This window comes from Telmatherina bonti (genome assembly GCF_933228915.1).
Source record: "Telmatherina bonti genome assembly, chromosome: 18".
Lineage (NCBI taxonomy): Eukaryota > Metazoa > Chordata > Actinopteri > Atheriniformes > Telmatherinidae > Telmatherina > Telmatherina bonti.
In genome coordinates, this window is record NC_136616.1 from 20,787,098 (window position 1) to 20,807,716 (window position 20,619).

The window sequence follows — 20,619 nt, forward strand, 5'->3', positions numbered from 1 at the left end:
TGATTGTAAAGTGTGTCGCTCATATCATGACTATATGACGGCTGTTGTTGATAAACTGAAAGCTTAGTCATGAATCAAAATCTATTTTTACAATAACGAGATCTTCATGTGCCAAGACATTTTTTATGCACAATTTAGCATATTTCAAGTCTAGAAACTGCTTTAAGGTTCCTGCCTGATTACTATTTTGGTCTGTGTATTTTTCATTCTTTCCATCTCTTAAATCATTTACTCAACAGTTTACACTTATGCAAATTCTTTGTGAGGAATTTAATCTTAATTGGTCTCTTAAAGTCAGCCTGTGTGTGCAGGTTTCTTTAAAAAAAAACATTGTGGCAGCAGCTCTGTAAAGTCTATGGCAGAGCTTAGTGCTAAAAGCTAATGCTTGCATGCTAACAGGTTAACATAGCTAAAGCTATTAAGTAGCAGCTAATTAGCAATAAACTCACGTTTTTGGTAGGTGAAATAAACATTTGTGGTCTAATTCAAGGTATTGTTAAAAAAAATAGAAAAGAAAATCATGTAAATCAGTTTAAATGTTGATTGAGTTTTTTAACATAATGACAAAATATAAAAACACAACATAGAGCCAACCATTCCCGCTCAAATTCACTCGTGTGATCAACTGACCTAACATACATGTCATTGGACAGTGGGCGGAAAACAGAGTACCCGTGCATACATAGGGTAACCATGCAAACCGTCTTCTCCCCACAGCAAAGGCTCAAACCAGGGACCTGCTTGCTGAGGCCGCGGTGCTAACCACCACACCCCTGTGCAACTCTATCTTGTCATGATTCTGGGCATAATCTGTTGAGTTAGAACAGGTTAACTCGTTCCAGTCCTATAAGAGCCATAATCCAGCAGCTTTCCAATGTATTCCAGCTTCAACACACGTGAATTAGATTAAATGTATCTAAAAGCCAATCAAGTTCTGCACAATGACTTCTTAATTTGAGTCAAGTGTGATGGAGCAGGAAACATGGAAAACCTGCTGGATTGCGGCTCTTCTAGGAACAGAATGAGTAACCCCGAGTTTTTCCTTGTCTCCTAATAAAAATTCCTTCAAAGATTTCTGGTTGGAAATGGTGATCTGGACCTCAAAATCTAATATTATTTATTTACTGACATTTCCTAAAAATGGAATCAAAATCCATCCATAACTTTTTGAGTTATATAGACTGATGAGCAAAAGCTGCTGAAAACAACCAGCCCCATGGTGGAGGTCACAATTATATTCACTCAACATAATATATAATATTCTGTGTGTGGGAGTGTGTGTCTGTAAGGTAGAGTGAGAGAAAGTATGATTATGTGTGTGTGTTTCCTAAATTATTCTGTAATAAACTCTGTAAATTTAAAATAAGCTGATCCAGAACCTGGTTAATTTGATTTAGGATTAATATAATTTTTGCCACTTTATTTAGTTAGTGTCTGATGTACAGCTTCTAACTTCCAGGATATTTGTCATGATGTGCTGCTTTGTGTTGTCTTTAGTTCCTGGTTTCCTGCTTTATTTTGTAGTTTTTCCTGCTTAGTTCCTTCAAGTCTGGTTTCCTGTTTTGCTTTCCTGTTCGTCAGATTCACCTTGTCTCATTCAGTTCATTCACTTCACCTGTGTCTTATTTTGTTCATGTGGATTTATACCCCTTGGTTTCTATTCCTTATTGCTGGTTCATTTTGTTAGCTTCCTGCATTCCTATGTTGAGTCTTTTTCTGTGGAAACAATCATCTACATTCAGCCTTTTTGCTTCCAGATCCTGCATTTGGGTCCACCTCCGCCACACCTTCATGACAATATTGATCTCGTTTACATGTTGAATTCTTTTTATTATCTATATTTTTGTATATATTATCTTTGTATATATAATTTCCAAAAATCATTACCTAGTTTACTATGCCCCATATTTAGTTCTTATATATTACACTGCTCAAAAAAACAAAAAAAATAAAGGGAACACTTAAACAACACAATGTAACTCCAAGTCAACCACACTTTTCTGAAATCAAACTGTCCACTTAGGAAGCAACACTGATTAACAATCAATTTCACATGCTGTTGTGCAAATGGAATAGACAACAGGTGGAAATTATAGGCAATTGGCAAGACACACCCGATAAAGGAGTGGTTCTGCAGGTGGTGACCACAGACCACTTCTCAGTTCTGATGATTTCTGGCTGATGTTTTGGTCACTTTTGAATGCTGGCGGTGCTTTCACTCTAGTGGTAGCATGAGACGGAGTCTACAACCCACACAAGGGGCTCAGGTGCAGCTCATCCAGGATGGCACATCAATGCCAGCTGTGGCAAGAAGATTTGCTGTGTCTGTCAGCGTAGTGTCCAGGGCATGGAGGTGCTACCAGGAGACAGGCCAGTACATCAGGAGACATGGAGGAGGCCATGGGAGGTCAACAACCCAGGAGCAGGACCGCTACCTCCTTCTTTGTGCAAGGAGGAACAGGAGGAGCTCAGCCAGAGCCCTGCAAAATGAGCTCCAGCAGGCCACAAATGTGCAGTCAGAAACAGACTCCATGAGGGTGGTATGAGGGCCCGACGTCCACAGGTGGGGGTTGTGCTTACAGCCCAACACCGTGCAGGACATTTGGCATTTTCTAGAGAACACCAAGATTGGTAAATTCACCACTGGCGCCCTGTGCTCTTCACAGATGAAAGCAGGTTCACACTGAGCACATGTGACAGACATGACAGAGTCTGGAGACGTCGTGGAGAACGTTCTGCTGCCTGCAACATCCTCCAGCATGATTGGTTTGGCAGTGGGTCAGTAATGGTGTGGGGTGGCATTTCTTTGGAGGGCCGCACAGCCCTCCATGTGCTCACCAGAGGTAGCCTGACTGCCATTAGGTACCGAGATGAGTTTCTCAGACCCCTTGTGGGACCATATGCTGGTGCGGTTGGCCCTGGGTTCCTCCTAATGCAAGACAATGCTAGACCTCATGTGGCCGGAGTGTGTCAGCAGTTCCTGCAACATGAAGGCATTGATGTTATGGACTGGCCCGCCCGTTCCCCAGACCTGAATCCAATTGAGCACATCTGGGACATCAGGTCTCGCTCCATCCACCAACGCCAAGTTGCACCACAGACTGTCCAGGAGTTGGGGGATGCTTTAGTCCAGGTCTGGAAGGAGATCCCTCAGGAGAACATCCGCCGCCTCATCAGGAGCATGTCCAAGCGTTGTAGGGAGGTCATACAGGCACGTGGAGGCCACACACGTTACTGAGGCTCAATTTGACTTGTTTAAAGGACATTACATCAAAGTTGGATCAGCCTGTAGTGTGTTTTTCCACTTTCATTTTGAGTATAACTCCCAATCCAGACCTCCATGGGTTGATACATTTGATTTTCATTGATAATTTTTGTGTGATTTTGTTGTCAGCATATTCAACTATGGAAAGAACAAAGTATTTAATAAAAATGTCACATTCATTCAGAACTACAACATGTTACTTTAGTGTTCCCTTTATTTTTTTGAGCAGTGTATTTGTGCAATTTAAAAATGTATCTAATTAATTGGTTATTGTCAAAGCTAGCTCCTATTTTCACCAGTTATCAATAAAATGCTCTGAATATATAATTTTCTTAGTTCCACTTCTAAGTTTAATATTTCCCAACTGCTTTTTATATAAATCTTACTTTCATTCACAACTAATCTATAATATTTTACTAGTTAACTTATTGCCTCCAACAGGGGTGAACCAGGTATAGAGAGACATAGATTGGAGGTCCGACTCTGTTCCTTAACTTAGTAAGTTCATTTAATTTAGTTGCTGCTCCAAGTAAATGCACATCTAATTGCACTTGTGCTACAACTACAATTTGATTTGGATATTTGCCCGATAAAATGAATGTATTGATACTCGAGAGAAAAGCAGAGAAGTTTATAGGTTTGTCTTCAATTTGCAATGAAATCTTGAACCAAATGTTTTCGTAAATTCAGTATTTATTGACCTCTTCCATCCTGGACCAGCCTCCTGGACAGGCAGAGCACATGCTACTCATAAAATCCCAGCTTGTACCTGCTTTGCAGTGAAGTGGTCATTATATACACATGCAACACACACCTGCAGAAACATATATATTCGTATGATTCACGACCCCACCTGCCAATCAGCTGCACAGAACTGAAACATAAGCACACTTCATAGATTTGCTTGGTTTGGGCTGCACATACATCATATTTAGCTCTGAGTCCCTGCATTTCTCCTCATCTTTTTCTTCCTTCCATCCCTCCCTTTCCTCTGCCCCTCCCTTTTTAAACCTTAGGTTACTCCACGCCCCTGCTCCACTTCTCCCTCCTTCCCCTTGCTTCTTCATCTCCTCCTCCTCCTCACCCGTCTTTCCTAATCTGGAAGGACAGCAGGATGGAGGACAGGGTGTGGACTGTGTGCCTTCTTGTCATTTTCTTGACATTTAAACAGACCGATGCTCAGAGTCAGAATGACACAACTAACTTAAGGTAAGGTGTTTCATTAAGTTTGTACCTCTTGGCTAATAGCTTCCCTCTTGTGAATCTACTTTTCTTGCATGTGCACATGTGGCAGGACTGTGTACGGTATGATCACTGCAAGCAAATTAGAAATAGGAGGTTTCAGTGTTAGGAAGATGTGGTTTGGTTCCCATAAACACACACAGACAGGAAGGCGGTGACAAAATGACAGCATGCTGGAAGTGGTGCAGAGAAGAAACTAATGACTTCTAGTGATGGTCAGATAGTTACTTCTACACAATTCTGTGTGCTTGTGAGCTCAGATGATATATTTTTTCACTGTTTATTGACGCTTCAGCGCGCATGGGCCGCAACACACAGGTTTTAAAGTGAACATGAAAAACAAACAAATGCCTGTGGGCTGCTCATGCTCCAGAGGGTCTGAAGGGAGGGACTCAACCACTGGGATACTTCAGCCAAATGCGGCCTTACAGTACCGCAGACGCGACGCATAACTGCAAAACACACACATAAAAAATGAAATAAGTAAAAGAAGCTATAAAAGGTTGATCATCACAGAAACACAATCATGATGTTGAGAATAAAACTGGTGCATTTTAGAGAAAGTCGATCAGGTGCTGAAGCAGCTGACGGCTTAATTAACCAGTGTGTGACAAAATTAAAAGTTAAGGCTGGTCCTGCTTTGATGTGTGTTTATCTAAGTGTGAAGGAGTGGGTGTGTGTCTCCAGACTCCATGTGTGAGCAGGCTGTTGCGCAGCCTTTGGAAGTACCTATTTGCTGTCATAAAATGTGCTTCCTGACAACTTTCTGGTGGTACAGTCAACACAGTTCACATACTGTATATTAACAGTGTTGCTAGCCTGCCTTAAAAAACACAACATGAGGGTTCACTGAGAACCCACCCTGCAGGCCTCGAAGAACAGAGACCACCACTGTGGGTTTCAGTGCGTATGTAAACGTTTGTGTGTGTGTGTGCACAGGGTTGTACCCTCAATACTCTTCAGTATAGCTGCGTTTTCTTGGCAACACATCCCGTCAAAGTGGACTGCAGTTTTTCCATCTCTCTTTCAGGCCAATGTTTCCTTGCGGAGGCCACCTGGTCACAGACTCAGGCATCGTGGCCAGTGAAGGGTTCCCCAGTTACTACAAACCCAACAGTAAATGTACCTGGTACATCACTGTGAGTCACGTAATTCACTTCAATGAATGTCACATGATTCCTTACATCCCAGAAAGACGGAATATGTTTTTCTTCCAAAGATCTCTTCATTTGTGGTGGATGATATTAAAAAGAATCCAGAGAAGTATATGTAACCAAAGCTGTAAGCTGCATTAAAAACAAATGGGATACGGTGATGGAAGACACTGCATCTGATGTATTTCTGCTATGAGGTGAATTTAGCCTCAAGTGATTTCTTAGTGAAGCATTTTTTTTCTATTGTGGCAACAGTGACAAAGACAAATCAGCACGTAATTCGGTGCCCACCACAGTTTCACTCCTGCAGAAAAAGGATACAAAGAGCACTTTGTATGAATATCTATAGAAAAATGAGAGAGAAAGGAGTCAATGACAATTTAAAGAGGGTCCAGACTAGAGCTCACGCTACAGTGGTTACAGAGATCCTTGCTGTATGTGTCAAAGGTTTTGTGTAAAAATATCCTGCTTTCACTGGACTCAGAAACACTTCTGTAAGGTGTTGTTGGTGAACACTGTTCATTGCAGGTTAAAACTCTAAAAACGGGCAAAATGTAAAAAAAAAAAAAAAAAAAAAAAATCAAGATAATTTAACTGCTTCATATCCTCAAAGCTGAATTCAATTTAAAAACTGGTCTGAGGTCAATTAAAATGTTGTAGTCTTTTTGGAAATAAGATATGTGCACTTTGGGCTAGAAAGCAGCAAGAACATCCAGACTTTTAGCAGCTTACGGTATCAAAAACAAGCATCTAATGCAGTCCAAAGTCTGTCCTTAAGGGCCGCTGACCTGTAGGTTTTCCATGCATCCCTGTTCCAACATACCTGGCTTCCATTAAGCAGCCAATAAAGTTCTGCACATGATTCATTTGAGTCACATGTGCGAGATACATGGAAAACATGCAGGACGGTGGCGCTCGAGGACCGGAGCTGGACACTCTCGATCTAATGCTATAGAGGCAGAGAAGTGAGTAACTAGCACAGTTCTAAAGAAAATCTTTTATCCTGAAAATGTAAACAAGTTTTGGTGCCACATATGCTACATCCAGGAAAGGTCTGCTTATTTCAGGGACATGAAGTTAATTCACTCTGCAAAAGTACGGGTGTTAGATTGACTTGCATGCAATCCAGACCTGGAACTGACTGGAGATATTTGCAGCAGAATGAATCTAAGTGATAATGGAAAGGAAAAACTAGATGGTTGAATTCCTTAAATTCTATAATATGCAAAAATAGAAACATTTTACTTTCAATATTCTGAATGGATGTATTTTGTTAAAAGCAGTAACACCTTTTGCACTGCATTTCTTTCAATCTTTAGGTCCCAGAGGGTCATGTGGTCATGCTGTCTTTCCGCCTCTTTGACATAGAGGCTGACCCCACCTGTCGCTATGACTACCTAGATGTCTACAATGGTCACACACGCCTGGTACAGAAGCTAGGTCGTTTCTGTGGGACGTTCAGACCGGGCGCCCTCATCTCCACCTCCAACACCATGATGCTGGACATGGTGTCAGATGAAAGCACTGGCGGAAGAGGCTTTCTAGCTTCCTTCAATGCAGGAAAACCACACATGGAAGGTGCAGACATTTCTTGTTCTTTCTGCCATTCTTTTATGATTTGATCATTTGGTGAAACGTATTCAGGTTTTATGCAGCATCATGAATGTTTTTCATGTAGTATCAGCTGTTTGACTTTACACTTTCATTACTACCTAAGAGGACCAGTTCTGTGGAGGCCGGCTGACTAAATCTCAAGGCTCGGTCAAGACGCCCAACTGGCCCAACTCTAATTACCCAGCAGGCATCAGCTGCTCCTGGCATATCTCCGTAGAGCCGAGCAACGTAAGCCATAATCATACTACACTTCATATAAGTGTCACTTTTCAATTCAGACTGAAAGGCAAGCCCTACTGAATTTTGGCAGATTTCCTCAGTGAAACACCTCCTGACAATGGCTACCTTAGCATCCATTTTGCATCCTACCTGCATTCTGTCATGAGATGTTGCCTGTTGCCTCACATGTCCTTTTCATTCTTTATCTTCTTCTCTTTCTCCAATAATGTCAACTTGCATTTCCTTGATGAGTTACCATTGGTGCATATTCACCAATGGCCAGTGTGTTGATTTCCAGTTGCTGGCTTGTGACGTGGTGTGTAAAGAAAAACTTGGCTGTAATGTGATGCAACAGGTTGAAACACAAGGTTGTACAGTACAGTGTCTCAGGTTGGGATGCTGCGGGGCAACGACTACAAAAATGTACATAAAAAATGTCACTGTTCCATCAAAACGAATTAGAAACACACATTTTAAAGGTAAAAAACGTATGTGGTGCCACTTTAATAGGATTCTGTAAATTACAGTACAACACAATGTCCTAAAATAAATAAACCTCTGTAATACATGTGGCAACTGAATCCAACCATGTTGGACGGGATATGCTTGCTAATTATATAAGGATAATACTTTAGTCAAGCCAAGTAATTCAACTAAACCAGCTATACACACTAAGACCATTAAAATCATACACAGATTCTTGCACTGGTGCCTGATACTGAGGCGATTTGCTAGATTCTTTTCTAGATGAATTGTCATGTTCATCACAAGTCTATAGGTGAAACAATCCAAACACGATGGTCCATCCAGCTAGAATGTAAACAAACTGCAGTAAGCACAAACAAAAGAGATGGCTCACACGTTGCACTTGTGGCTACTTTTTTAGCACTAAAGTGGTGTTTTGAGCACAACAAGTAGCCACAAGTGTAGTCACACACTGTATGAGACGAGGCACTCGATGGAAGAATGTTGTTTGAGAAGAGATGGGTTAGCAAAGAAATAACAGCCATGTTTCACTCAGTTAAAATTATATCTCTAAGAATTGCAACTAGTAACACGATGGGCTGCAGGAAACTGCATCAACATTATACAGACAAAAAAATCATGAAGTTATCATTGATCTTTTCAATTTGACCTGTTTTGAGGGTTACGGTTTTAAATATAAAAGTACCAGCTGCTACTTCCACGACCAATTCTTATAAATCATGAATTCAGTTAATCATTTATAAGTGCTGTTCACACTTGAGTCTGGTATAATTTAGTTAGATTAATTATTTACTATTACTCATTTTTACCAATAGTCATACAAAGACAGCGGACATGAAAACTGAGAAGACGCAAATTGGAGTAAACAAACATCATGGCAGCCCAGGCCTGTAGATACATGAAGCTTATGCTAGAATGTACAATCAATCAGCTCTGATCAATTCATGCATCTATTGCAACCTTGACAATATTGATGGCAGGGTATATAGTCACAAAACAGCTTGGATATTAGTGATTTTATATAAAATGTTAGCTACAACAGTTGGACATTAGCTGCTAATATATTTACATTATTTACAATCAGAATTTAAAGCTAGTGGTCCAATCTCTCTTTTAAGATTGGACCACTAGCTTTGCTAGCTTATTCGCTAACTAGCTTTTTATCAGAACAAACTTAACACAATGTGTTGCAAAAGTATTAATAGAAAAGGAAATTGCTACCTTTCTGGGCTAGCCTATTGTAAAGTTAAGTGGCAGCAGGAGTTTAAGTTAGGCTTCACCATAAAAAATGTGAAGTTGACGGGATGCATTGGTTTGTTTAGACACCATATTGTAATCTCACCAGCTTGTCTTTTATATTCACCCACATTTGAATTAATTTCCATATGAAAACATTTCAACATTATTAGCGTGTAAATATTCTTCAGTTCAACTGGGAGTGCTTGAATTGTGTTTTTGAATTTCAACAGTGTGATTTATTTACTCCCACAAGGTCTATCTTCTTTTTCTTGTTTTCCTTTTTCTTTCCTTTTGCTCTTCCACTATCCACTTTGACCATTTTAGTCACTTCAAGATGCATAAAAAAAACTGCTCCATGGTTGCATATTGCCAATTATAGTAATTGCAATAAAAAAATACTTGGTTAATATGAGTAAATTTAATGATAATTGGCGATTGAAGTGTAATGGCATTGAAGGAGCAAAATGGAGATGTGAATACTTAAGCTGTGCAGTGTCCAGAAGTAATAATGTAAACAACTATGTTCTCAATGTAACCAGTAGTTACTGAAATGTGTTTTTAAAACAAGGAACATTCTAGAAAACACCAAAGTTTTACAAGGATTTTAACTGTATCATACAAATGTTTTCAAAATAAGTATATATGTCATTAAATGAAATATTACACAGATGTGTTAAAAAGGTTCTTGCATTTGGAGGAGACGAGTTAATTGAATTAGTGAAGGGGCCCATCAGAAGGAAATGTTCTACCTAATGTACCTTATGTAGAGTGTGACAGCAGACGGGTGAAATGAAAATTCAAATGAAAGGCTTCATTGAGTTCATGCAGGCGTGCTCATGTGTTCTGAGAGATTCAACTTAAGGAAACGACGAAGGAAGTAAAGGCAAAAACGGTACAAATGCCTCTCTGTATGTCATAGCTCCTTCACTGCACATGCTGTGTCTGCACTATAGTCATTTCATAATAAATGGACAGAAACAAACATCTGCAAGCCTTATTTCCTATCATAAACTTTATCTTTTTTTTCTGGCACATCTTTTCCAGGTAATTGAAGTGAAGTTTGAGAAGCTGGATCTGGAGGGTGATGTATACTGTCGTTATGACTATGTGGCGTTGTTTAATGGAGGAGAAAGTGATGATTCGAGGAGGATCGGGAAATTCTGCGGCGATAGACCTCCAGGGTGAGATTTTATAGACACTTTTTATTTTATATACACACAAACACATATACATACATACATACATACATACATACATACATACATACATACATACATACATACATACATACATACATACATACATACATACATACATACATACAATACATATAATACATTTATAAGATATTATGTTCCTGGTCTACCATTTGGTAAAGGTAAATTTGCAGTGACTTTGATGAATTTCTTTAAAAAAATAATGGAAATAAACGTGCCTGAACCATCACTACCAGTTGATTTGGATATGTAAAACCCAAACTAAGTGTTCGTTATAACACCACTGTTTCAAATTTCAACCATTTCACTGTTACATTATTTGCTTCTTTTTAAGATCTTAACCATTTGATAAAATATATTTATTCTGTTTGTTCTTGAACAAAGCATACAGAGCAACACAGAAACATTTTTCTCTCGCCCTTTTGCTAGTGTGGAAGTCAAAGGGTTAAATATTCACCACTGAGCTGATCTTTCTCTTCTTTATGCAGGACTATCGTGACAAATGGCAATGAACTCCTTGTCCAGTTTGTGTCAGATCTCAGTGTGACTTCAGATGGATTTATGGCCCACTACTCCAGTGTGCCCCATGGGTCCCGCAGACCTACCGCTGGAGGTGACTTCATTTATGGACCTCAGACCACTTCTAAGCCATACAAACCAACTGTGAAGCCGAGACAACAAATCAAACCAACACCAACTCCCATGCCCAGATCAACTCCCAAACCAACCTCAAAGCTACCCGTTAAGTCTTTAAAACCAAACACTAAACTAATTTCTAAACCAACTCCCAAACCACCCATGAAGCCTAAACCTGGCCGCTTGCCTAAACCTACCCCCAAACCCTCCAAAAAAACTGTGGTGAAGACTCCGCTGGTAAAGAAACCTCCATTTCGCAAACCTTCTCCCAAGGCTGCAGTCAAGCCCACACATAAACCCACACCAGCGAAACCCACTCCAACTAAACCCACACCAGCTAAACCCATACCAGCTAAACCTACACCAGCTAAACCTACACCAGCTAAACCTACACCAGCTAAACCTACACCAGCTAAACCCACACCAGCTAAACCTACACCAGCTAAACCTACACCAGCTAAACCTACACCAGCTAAACCCACACTGAAGCCATCTATTAAGAAGCCTACAACCAAAGCAACTATTAAACCTAAATCCAAACCCAAGATTTTCAAACCAACCATCAAACCAAGCATCAAAGCTAAGTCTACACCTAAAATTGTAGTGGTCAAGTCCACCATGAAACCTCGAGTCAAACCAGTAAAGCCCACCCCAAAAACTATAAAACCAACAGCCAAGCCCAAAACGAAACCCACACCATCACCCAGGCCAGGCCCAAGCAAGACAGTGACGAAGAAGCCTGTTGTTAGCAAGAAACGTGAGTGGAATTAAATGGTTTTCAAATCTGACCTTTGCTGTTGTAGCTGTATAAGTGGATGTACTTAACATTTACTTGTGTGTTTGTTGTTGTGTGCATTTTCTACAGCTTTACTGATGGACCCACAGTGTACACAACCCTGTAAGAGGACAGAAACTCTCCAGTCCAGCTTTTGCCAGCATGATTTCGGTGAGCTGCAACTCAAGCTGCCCACATTCTCACAAAACTCATCATTTTCACGTCTCTCTATGTGTAATTTTGTGTGCTTCACTTGATTTTTTCCTCTCTAAACATTCCATCGCTACTGAATCTGTGTCCCATTGTAAACATTACTCAACATAACCTTAACCCTAACCTTCATAATTTTAGTTTCCCCTCTGACATTTTGGTCTCTTTTTCAGTGATTACTGGAAGGATTACAAATCTCACCCCTGGTCCAAAGGGCTCAGGATCAGTTGAGGTGATTTTGATCAAGACCTACAAGGCAGGAAGTCTCAACATCAAAAAATCAGGACCCGTCAAATCAGTTACACTGACTTCTACCTGCAAGAGATGCCCCAGCCTTATCAAAGGTTTGCATTGATTTGTAAAATCTTGCCCGTACTTGTATTTTCTGTGTACAAACTGGAAAGCAGAAGGAATTTAGGGTTGCACTGATCTGCTTTGTTGGATTTTTCTTGGAACATTTCATAGTCAAAACATATTCTGAACCGTGAAGAAAGTTTTTAGTTTAAGCTTATTTTATGTGCAAATTTACGTGCCAATATGGCTAAGATAAGTTGCTATTTTGTTACTTTATGTGATAGACCATAGATGACCATAGATTATGGTCATCTGTAATTAACAATCTTCATTTGAAAAGAACATTTGACAAATGAGTCCATGCACTCTGTTTCAAAGATACATTACAGAACTTTCTGACCTTTAACCTTTGCAATCTGGACTCGTTTGATGCCACAGTGACATCTATTCTGTGATTCTGTGCTTTACTGAGACCGTTGCTGCAACTTTTTTTTTTTTTTTTGTTCCAGCATACCACATGACATTGTAGCTAAGTTTATACACCACATCAGATGATAGCAATTAGAATGAACACACATTGTAGAGGATTCAGCAAAAAAACAGAAAGAAAGAAAGAAAGAAATAAGACAACTCTTTCTAGCTCACGGTACAGATATGATTATAGGGCTGCGTCACTTTAACCCTTTCACACACAAATTAATCAACAACATTTTTTTAAATACAGTATTATTTAAAATACACACATAGGCAATTAGACTTTTTTTTGTTTATTAGTGATGTTTAGAATTTATCATAGTATGTGATTGATTTTAGTGTATTCTAGAAATATTTATAAAATAATATATAATCATAATTATATGATGTAAATCTTCTATAAAATATAGCTGTATCATTTTGTTTTCCTATTTATTGCAAAGGCAAACTATGTTTAATTATATCATATATCTATTCATTCTCCAGAGAGTGGAAACATATTTGATGACTCGCTGACATCCAGTGAAGTGGTTTATTTACAAAAATACCATCCTTATTCATGAATATGTAAGAAAAAAGCTTGTAGATAGGTGTCCACTATATGGCCACTATGCATGAAAGGGTTAAAAGTTGTGTCTGTATTAATCACTGTTTGATTTTGTAGGCTCAACAATAACAAGCAAACCCAAAACAGCAGCATAAAAAACAGAAATAAAATGAAAAAAATATTTTTAAAAAAGTTCAGAAAACTACGCTTTAGAAGATAATATTTCAGGAGATTTTTTTTTTTGTTTGTTTTGTTGCTGTACTTTCTGAAATGTCTTCTTTCCAGTGTTTTTATTATGTTTTACCTCTCAGGACATCTGTTCTGTTTTTGGGCTTTTCAATTATGACTCATTTTCAGAACTTTCAAATGAAAAGCCTTAGTTGGCCTTGCTAAGTATTATGATGGCCACACGTGGCCTAAGGCCTTTACAAAATTCAGATTTGGGCCATGTCTGATCACGTCTACAGCTAAATCCAGGCAAGCAGTCTTTTAAAGGTACAGTGTGCAAGAATTACTTACATCTACTGACATCTAGTGGTAAAGAAGAGTATAACAATGGCCTCAAACGACTGTACATGAACTGAAGGTTGTCGGTGGCCAATACTTTTGGTTTATCTAGGAGTGAATCTGGTGGCTTCTGGTGCAGCTATGACTACTGATATATTCTGTCAATGTCATTTAGACATTACTTATCCCAAATGGTGGTCAAGAATCTGTCAAACAGAGCTGGTTCTGCAGTTTTTAAGCTCAGATGGTTTTTGCATCACAGAGGTTTTTTGTCCGCTGAGAGATCCTGTAGTAAAAATGGTGGCAAAATATGGCAACTTCCATATATGTGGACCCACAGCAAGTAAATGGTTCATTCGTAGAGAATAAAACACTTAGTGATTAGATACCAGTAGAAACAAGGGTTTTCATGATACATTCAAATTTTCTGTCATTGACCTTAAATTTTGTTACACGCTGCACCTTTAAATCTGAAAATAGGCAGTAAGAAAACATCAGATATGGGCCATGATAAGCCAAACAACATTTTCTATTAATTTTTGTTAAAACGGGGGCTTTATTAATTGAGCTATATATTAGATAATTATATGAATCTTTGTGTGATTCTAGAGTCAGTGAATCAAGTGGTTTAAGAGGATAAGATGGTGCAGACTGCAAGCTAAATGAAAATATTAAAGAAATTGTAACCCTTGATATCTTATCATATGAATTTCAGACAATATTTGGTTCTGAATTTAAGCCACTCATTGCTCTATTATGCGTGCAAAGTGAATTAATACTTTCCTTTTGCCTTTGTTTTTTCAGCACGTAACTATGTGTTGATGGGAAAAGTTGATGGTCAAGGCAACGGCCACCTGAGTCCCTCCAGCTTCACTCTCCTCTTCAAGCCCATTCACTCCAAAGCACTGGACATCCTTTCACGCAAATCGTGTTGACATCCCAGCTTAGTCCACCACACAGATTAACAACCCTGGGGGAAAAAAAGTAACTTTTATAAAGAGCGGGAATATATTTGAGCAGTATTTTGCAGGGTTTTTACATAATGCAAGTCACATTTTAGATCCTTAAGAGAAAGTATTTCACTTTATTTGCTTTTCTATTTTGTATGTAAATTATATATTGAATGGTATCTCTTTGTTAACGATGCATAATAAAGCACAGTTGGAATATTTTCTTATATCTCATTATTAATAGGATACAAAAGACAATGGATTCATCTTGAGTGTGTTACAGCAGCAAGAGTGCAAAGTGCTGATGAAGTTATTTAAACAGGTGAAAATGTTTTATTAATGCTTTTGACATGGCTGGTGATTGTAACCAGATGGAAAACATAGTGGATAACACCTATCTTTTCTCATTTATTTACAGGAATCACAGTTACTTTCATTATATAAAAATAATTGGGCATCAATTTTACTGTAAAGGCAACAAGATCTAGTAATAATAATAATAAATACATAATGATGATGATAATGATGATGATGATGATAATAATAATAATAATAATATGTATTATTATTATTATTATTATTATTATTAATAAACCTTTTACTAATATTTTACCAGGTTTAAACATGGCTGCTACTTAGATACACCCGGGTAATTTCACTTAAAGTTCCTGAGCAACAAAGAAAGTTTGAACAGAAATCTGTTCTCCCTCATCCCTCCTCTTGTTTTTTGAGACAGAGCACTAATGTATTTTCCACTCTCACTGGCAAAAAAAATATTGCTCTAAAGATGATCATTTTAAGTGTGTTAATCTGCTATTTTTGGCATGCAAATATGTAATAAGACAAATATAGATCCATATCTTTAGGCCATGTGGAGAAATGATACGGTCACTTTTTTTTGTTTATTTATTTAGCTGCAAAACACGACAATACAGGCAAGGAAATATATTTTACAGAACAATGAAACAATGACAGATCGGACATGGAGGGTGAAGCTCTGTGTGGAGATGTATAAAGTTAATGATGTGTTACAGGAAATGTCAGGGGCTAATGAAGTTTAATAAAGCGTGACACTGATGCTTCAGCTTCAGTTGGTCAGAGGGGGAGAGGATGAAGATGTCTGATTGTATGAAAAACCAATGCCAAAATTATATTAGTTAGGTGTGCATCTTACACCAAATTTCCAATTAAAAAAAAAAAAATAGCACTCTCTTGCTCTAACATTTACTCTTGGAAATTGTGTTTTTTATATTGCTACAACCAGTAAAACAATTGTATCATTCTCTAACACTGAGCTGTTGCTTGAACCATTTGTTACTAAGTGAAGACTGAGACTGTACTGGTACAGGTACAGTACTCCCGTTACCAGTTTAATACACAAGCTGCCTGACTCAAACAAAACAAATCTGCAAATACAGTGGGTACTGTTGTATATATATATATATATATATATATATATATATATATATATATATATATATATATATATATATATACATATATATATATATATATATATATGACTGCGCTTTCCTTTTTTAATTATTTTAAAAAACCAAATGTTTCCTGCTTGATGAAATTACTCAGCCTCCTCTGACAATGCAGTTCTCTTTGTGACTCATTTCAGACTGGCATCTTCACAAAGGATAAATGGGCTTTAGACTAAGAGCTAAAACATGGATCTGGGATGTAAAATATGATAGTCAAACCAGTATTTTCTGCGGTTGTAATTAGCAATGGGTGGAATGAATAACTTGCATGTAGACGGACAGGTTGAGCAAGCTTTTAAGTTACCACATGTAGCCACCATGATCACAAGTTCTCAACATGAAACTCCAAAGTGTTAAAGAGATTTTATTATTGCTACTAATTCTGAAGCAGCTGACTGATGGATTATACAACATGCAGTCTGAGGTAGTTTCCCTAAAACCATTGGACATCATGTCAGACAAATATGTCCAATTAAAAAAAAACACACTCTTCTTTACTTATATTTCTGTATTTATTGATAAGAACATGAAATCTCTACGGATGGAAGACTAAATAAAAAAATTTTAAAAAACACTTTCAGCAAGGATATGAGTTAATAACTTTTATTATTTTGAAACTAGGAGACAGACATGGGATTTAGAGTTCATGTTGGAGGGAAGTTCAGAGGGAGTGCTGCTGCTCTGCATGTTTGTGACTGCATGTGAGAGATATCATGATAATGAGTGTGTACACCCTGGACAGGTCACCAGTTCATCACAAGGCCATTTACACCTACTCCTTTCATTTAGAGTGATCAGTTAACCGAACATGCAAGTCTTTGGACAGTGGGAGTACCCAGAGAGAACATATGCGTACACGGGGAGAACATGAAAATTCATGCACAGAAAGACCTTTGTTTAAACCTTCCCCATGTTGAGACTTGAAACAATGACCTTCCTGCTGTGAAGCTGCAGAACAGAAGCGGAGAAGTTTTAATATAGATAGTTCAGATCGGTTACCGAAAATGGCTGTTCTGGCAGTTTGACAGCATCTATGTAATTAATTGGATTACTTTTCTCAAATACTTGACAGTCATCCTTTCTTGCTATAACCTAGTGAAAAAAAGACGGCATTGTTTTAAAGTTTCTTGTTTAAGCAGTGTCATTTTGCAGCTGTTCATCAGGTACTTTAATTTGCTTGTGTGAAAGAAACAACATGAACGGGAAGTGTTTTCATACGCCACAGTGCAACTCTAATACGTGAGGTCTGGCATGCTTTGTGGTCAGACTGCTTTGGTTTCTTTTTCCACCCCACATCACGTACAGTCAGCTCTTAACTAGAGCCATGAATAAAAAACAACAAAATGAAACTTTGCTTCAGGCCATCTTTGACTGTCGGTGAGTAAGTTCTTCTTATGTTTACTGTAAATAAATCCACCGTGTTCACCACTTCTTAGGTTGTTGTCTTCGCTTCATTTGCTACACAAAAGACATGAGCAGCAGCTGCACAAATTTAAGAAGCCGAGCAACATGTAGTTCACGTTGGTGGTCCAGAAGGCAAACAGGTGCAGCTTTCTGTTGCAGTAGGCATCAATGTTGCTCTGTGTGTCATTATAGTTGGGCTCATACAGGGAATAGATCCATATGTTACCTAAAATAGTAAACAAAACACACACACACACACATCACGCTTTGAAATATCTTCATCAGTGATGTCCCACTCAGGTTAACTAGAGGCCCTGTGATGGACTGGTGACCTGCCCAGTGTGTACCCCGCCTCCTGCTTTATTATTGCTGGGATGGGTTCCAGCTTCTCACAGCCCCTAACTGGACTAAGCCATATAAACAATGAATGAATGAAACTTAATTGCATGGCATTAATTTATATTTATCATTTACACACACTGGTAGAAGGAGAGATAGGTAGTTGGACCACTGATTTGAAGAGATAGTTACTGATGGGAGTGCTGATAAACAAGCTATTACTTCACATATCCCTAATTTTTATATATAGATCTGCTCCAGTCGCTTTATCCTAACTTACTCATTTTAATTTCATTGTTCCTCGTGACTGAACATCGGCTGGCGCGGGAACTGACACTGCAATGCGTGGCATGACAATAACATCCGCACAAAAATATGGGTCATCTGGTAATGCAGTTAACTTATGATGTTTGGAGAGCATGATTTGGTGTTGCTGTTAGAGCAACTCCATGTTAAATGTAAAAATGGTGGCAGTCGTGTTGTCAGTCCTAAATAACTCTCTGCTCCTAACCAAATGACATTTCTACCACAAGATAACCAGAAACTGACAAAGGCGTTGTTATAAAGTGTTGTCCTGTAATAATGAAACACATTACCACCAGTTCATTCATTCATTGTCTATCCTGGCTTATTCCAGTTTAGGGTGATGGGTATCCTGTCATTAAGAAGTGCAAAAAAAAAAAACAGCTGTCCCATGATAATCTGGCATCTATCATTTGAAAATGCACAAATTATTATAAAGTGCGATGAATAAATGAATAAATATTAGAATGGTCGTTCAGATTGGGAGAATAACTGTATCATTGGTGCCATTTTAGCTTGTTGTGTACCCCAAATTTTTGTTAAACACTGCACAAGTCATGTGTAAGCAGCTTGTCTATAAGACCCCTCCTAGTTTTGTGTCTAATAACGATATGTGGATTTATTCATCGCTTTTCTTCCACGCTTTTGTTGGTTCAACCATAATGTTAAACTTGAAGGAAAACAAAGGAATCAGCAGAAACAGCTAAAAGAAATCTGAAATTTTACCATGAATTTTGCTTTATGGTAGAAATGAAGCTTTCTTTTCTTGTCTAATAATCAGCAAATCATTTCAGCTTACCAACAAGGAACCAGCTGAAGAAGAAGAGCGACATGACGCAGCTCCACACTGTGGTGTGGTTGTAGATGCTGAAGATACAGGGCAGGAAGGAGAGCAGCACCAGGAGCAGGGAGATGACTCCCATCACTAGCAGATAGACGGCCATGGAGGGCTGCTTTGGACACTCGTGTTGCGACATTACTCCTGCAGGACACACATCGCAACTCAAACATCTGCTTGTGTGATGTCACGTAAAATCAAAATGTTCAACACAGTCACTCACTTTACCTTTTACTAGCTGAGCAATAGCTGTGATGGACATGATCGTCAGGAGAAATCCTGAAGCGGGACAAAGCACATATCAAAGCACATTTATGGTGAAGTTAATGCAGCTGTGGCAACCAGCATGCATGACTTTTTCTGCAGCGCTGTTGCTCACCTAGAAGAGCAGCTGGAGGTTTGCTGATGGTCTGATGTCTGTCGCCGTCTGACATTGTGTCAAAAAGTGAGGAGGCAGAGATTCGTCGGCTCTCTCCTCTGTCACTGTAATGATATTCTGTCAGACAGATGACTGAAAAACAATGTTATCATTCAGCAGCCTGTGTTCTCGTAAATGAGGCATACATGTCAGGGTTCTTCTCATTTTCCAAGCAGGAAATAGTAAACAAAAGATCCAATAAAACAACAAAAACAGAATACAGCGCTTAATTTATTTATCTTATTTTAGTTTAGTAACTACAAAAGGCTGCATTTATATGTCATATAGTTAGTGTCATACCTCTCAGAGCGCCTCTTCAGCGTACTTTCCCTGAAGGGGAAGTAGAACGTCTATCATATATTTCTGAACCACATCTAAAGGTCAGAAGCATATCGCTGCTCATGATGCTGAAAGCAATTCACGTCTTGTCTCAACTTTTCCTCTCTTTGAAAAGTCTCATGTCCTTATCAGTTTCTTTCTTCCTCATTTCCTTTAAATGAATAATAGTTTTAATAACAAAATCAAAACAGCTGAGAAGGAGTGAAAAATATTTGCTCATCTTGAACTTGATGGCCTAAAAAACCCCCCCAAATATTTTAATTCCTAAACGTAGAAGTCATACATACTTCACAGTCATTTTATAAGGTACATGTTGTGAGTAAAGGCTCAGTTCCCCTTCTGCCTTCAGAACTGCCTGAACACTTTGTGGTTAAGGTTAAACAAGGTTTTGACTCGTGGTTGCATCTCTCTCAGCTGCTGCAGATATTTTGGCTGCTGTGTTTTATTTTCTCCGAACATCAATTTTCTCCATGTAACATTTTAAGCGAGCTACTTTAGTGAAAGACACACAAACACACTCTAAATATAAAAATTAGTGTGACCGGGCACAATATTTAAGTGCCGGCACAATACAAGGTCCTTCAGCTTCAAGAAGAGCAAGAGACGTACAGCACAACTCCCCATTAAAACATTTATTATAAAGTTCCGACACACAGTTT

At 38.6% G+C, this 20,619-nt stretch overlaps 1 protein-coding gene across 1 annotated transcript; it reads left to right on the forward strand.

Moving 5' to 3' along the window:
- Nucleotides 1–4,379: 4,379 nt before the first annotated feature.
- pcolceb (procollagen C-endopeptidase enhancer b) lies at nucleotides 4,380–14,832 on the forward strand (the record flags this gene model as incomplete). Its single annotated transcript, XM_079258158.1, has 10 exons — nucleotides 4,380–4,474; nucleotides 5,538–5,646; nucleotides 6,981–7,239; nucleotides 7,379–7,503; nucleotides 10,264–10,400; nucleotides 10,925–11,364; nucleotides 11,530–11,829; nucleotides 11,938–12,018; nucleotides 12,231–12,401; nucleotides 14,684–14,832. 10 exons carry the CDS (start codon nucleotides 4,380–4,382, stop codon nucleotides 14,812–14,814), a joined length of 1,848 nt encoding a protein of 615 aa, XP_079114284.1. The 3' UTR covers nucleotides 14,815–14,832.
- Between the last annotated feature and the right edge of the window lie 5,787 nt (nucleotides 14,833–20,619).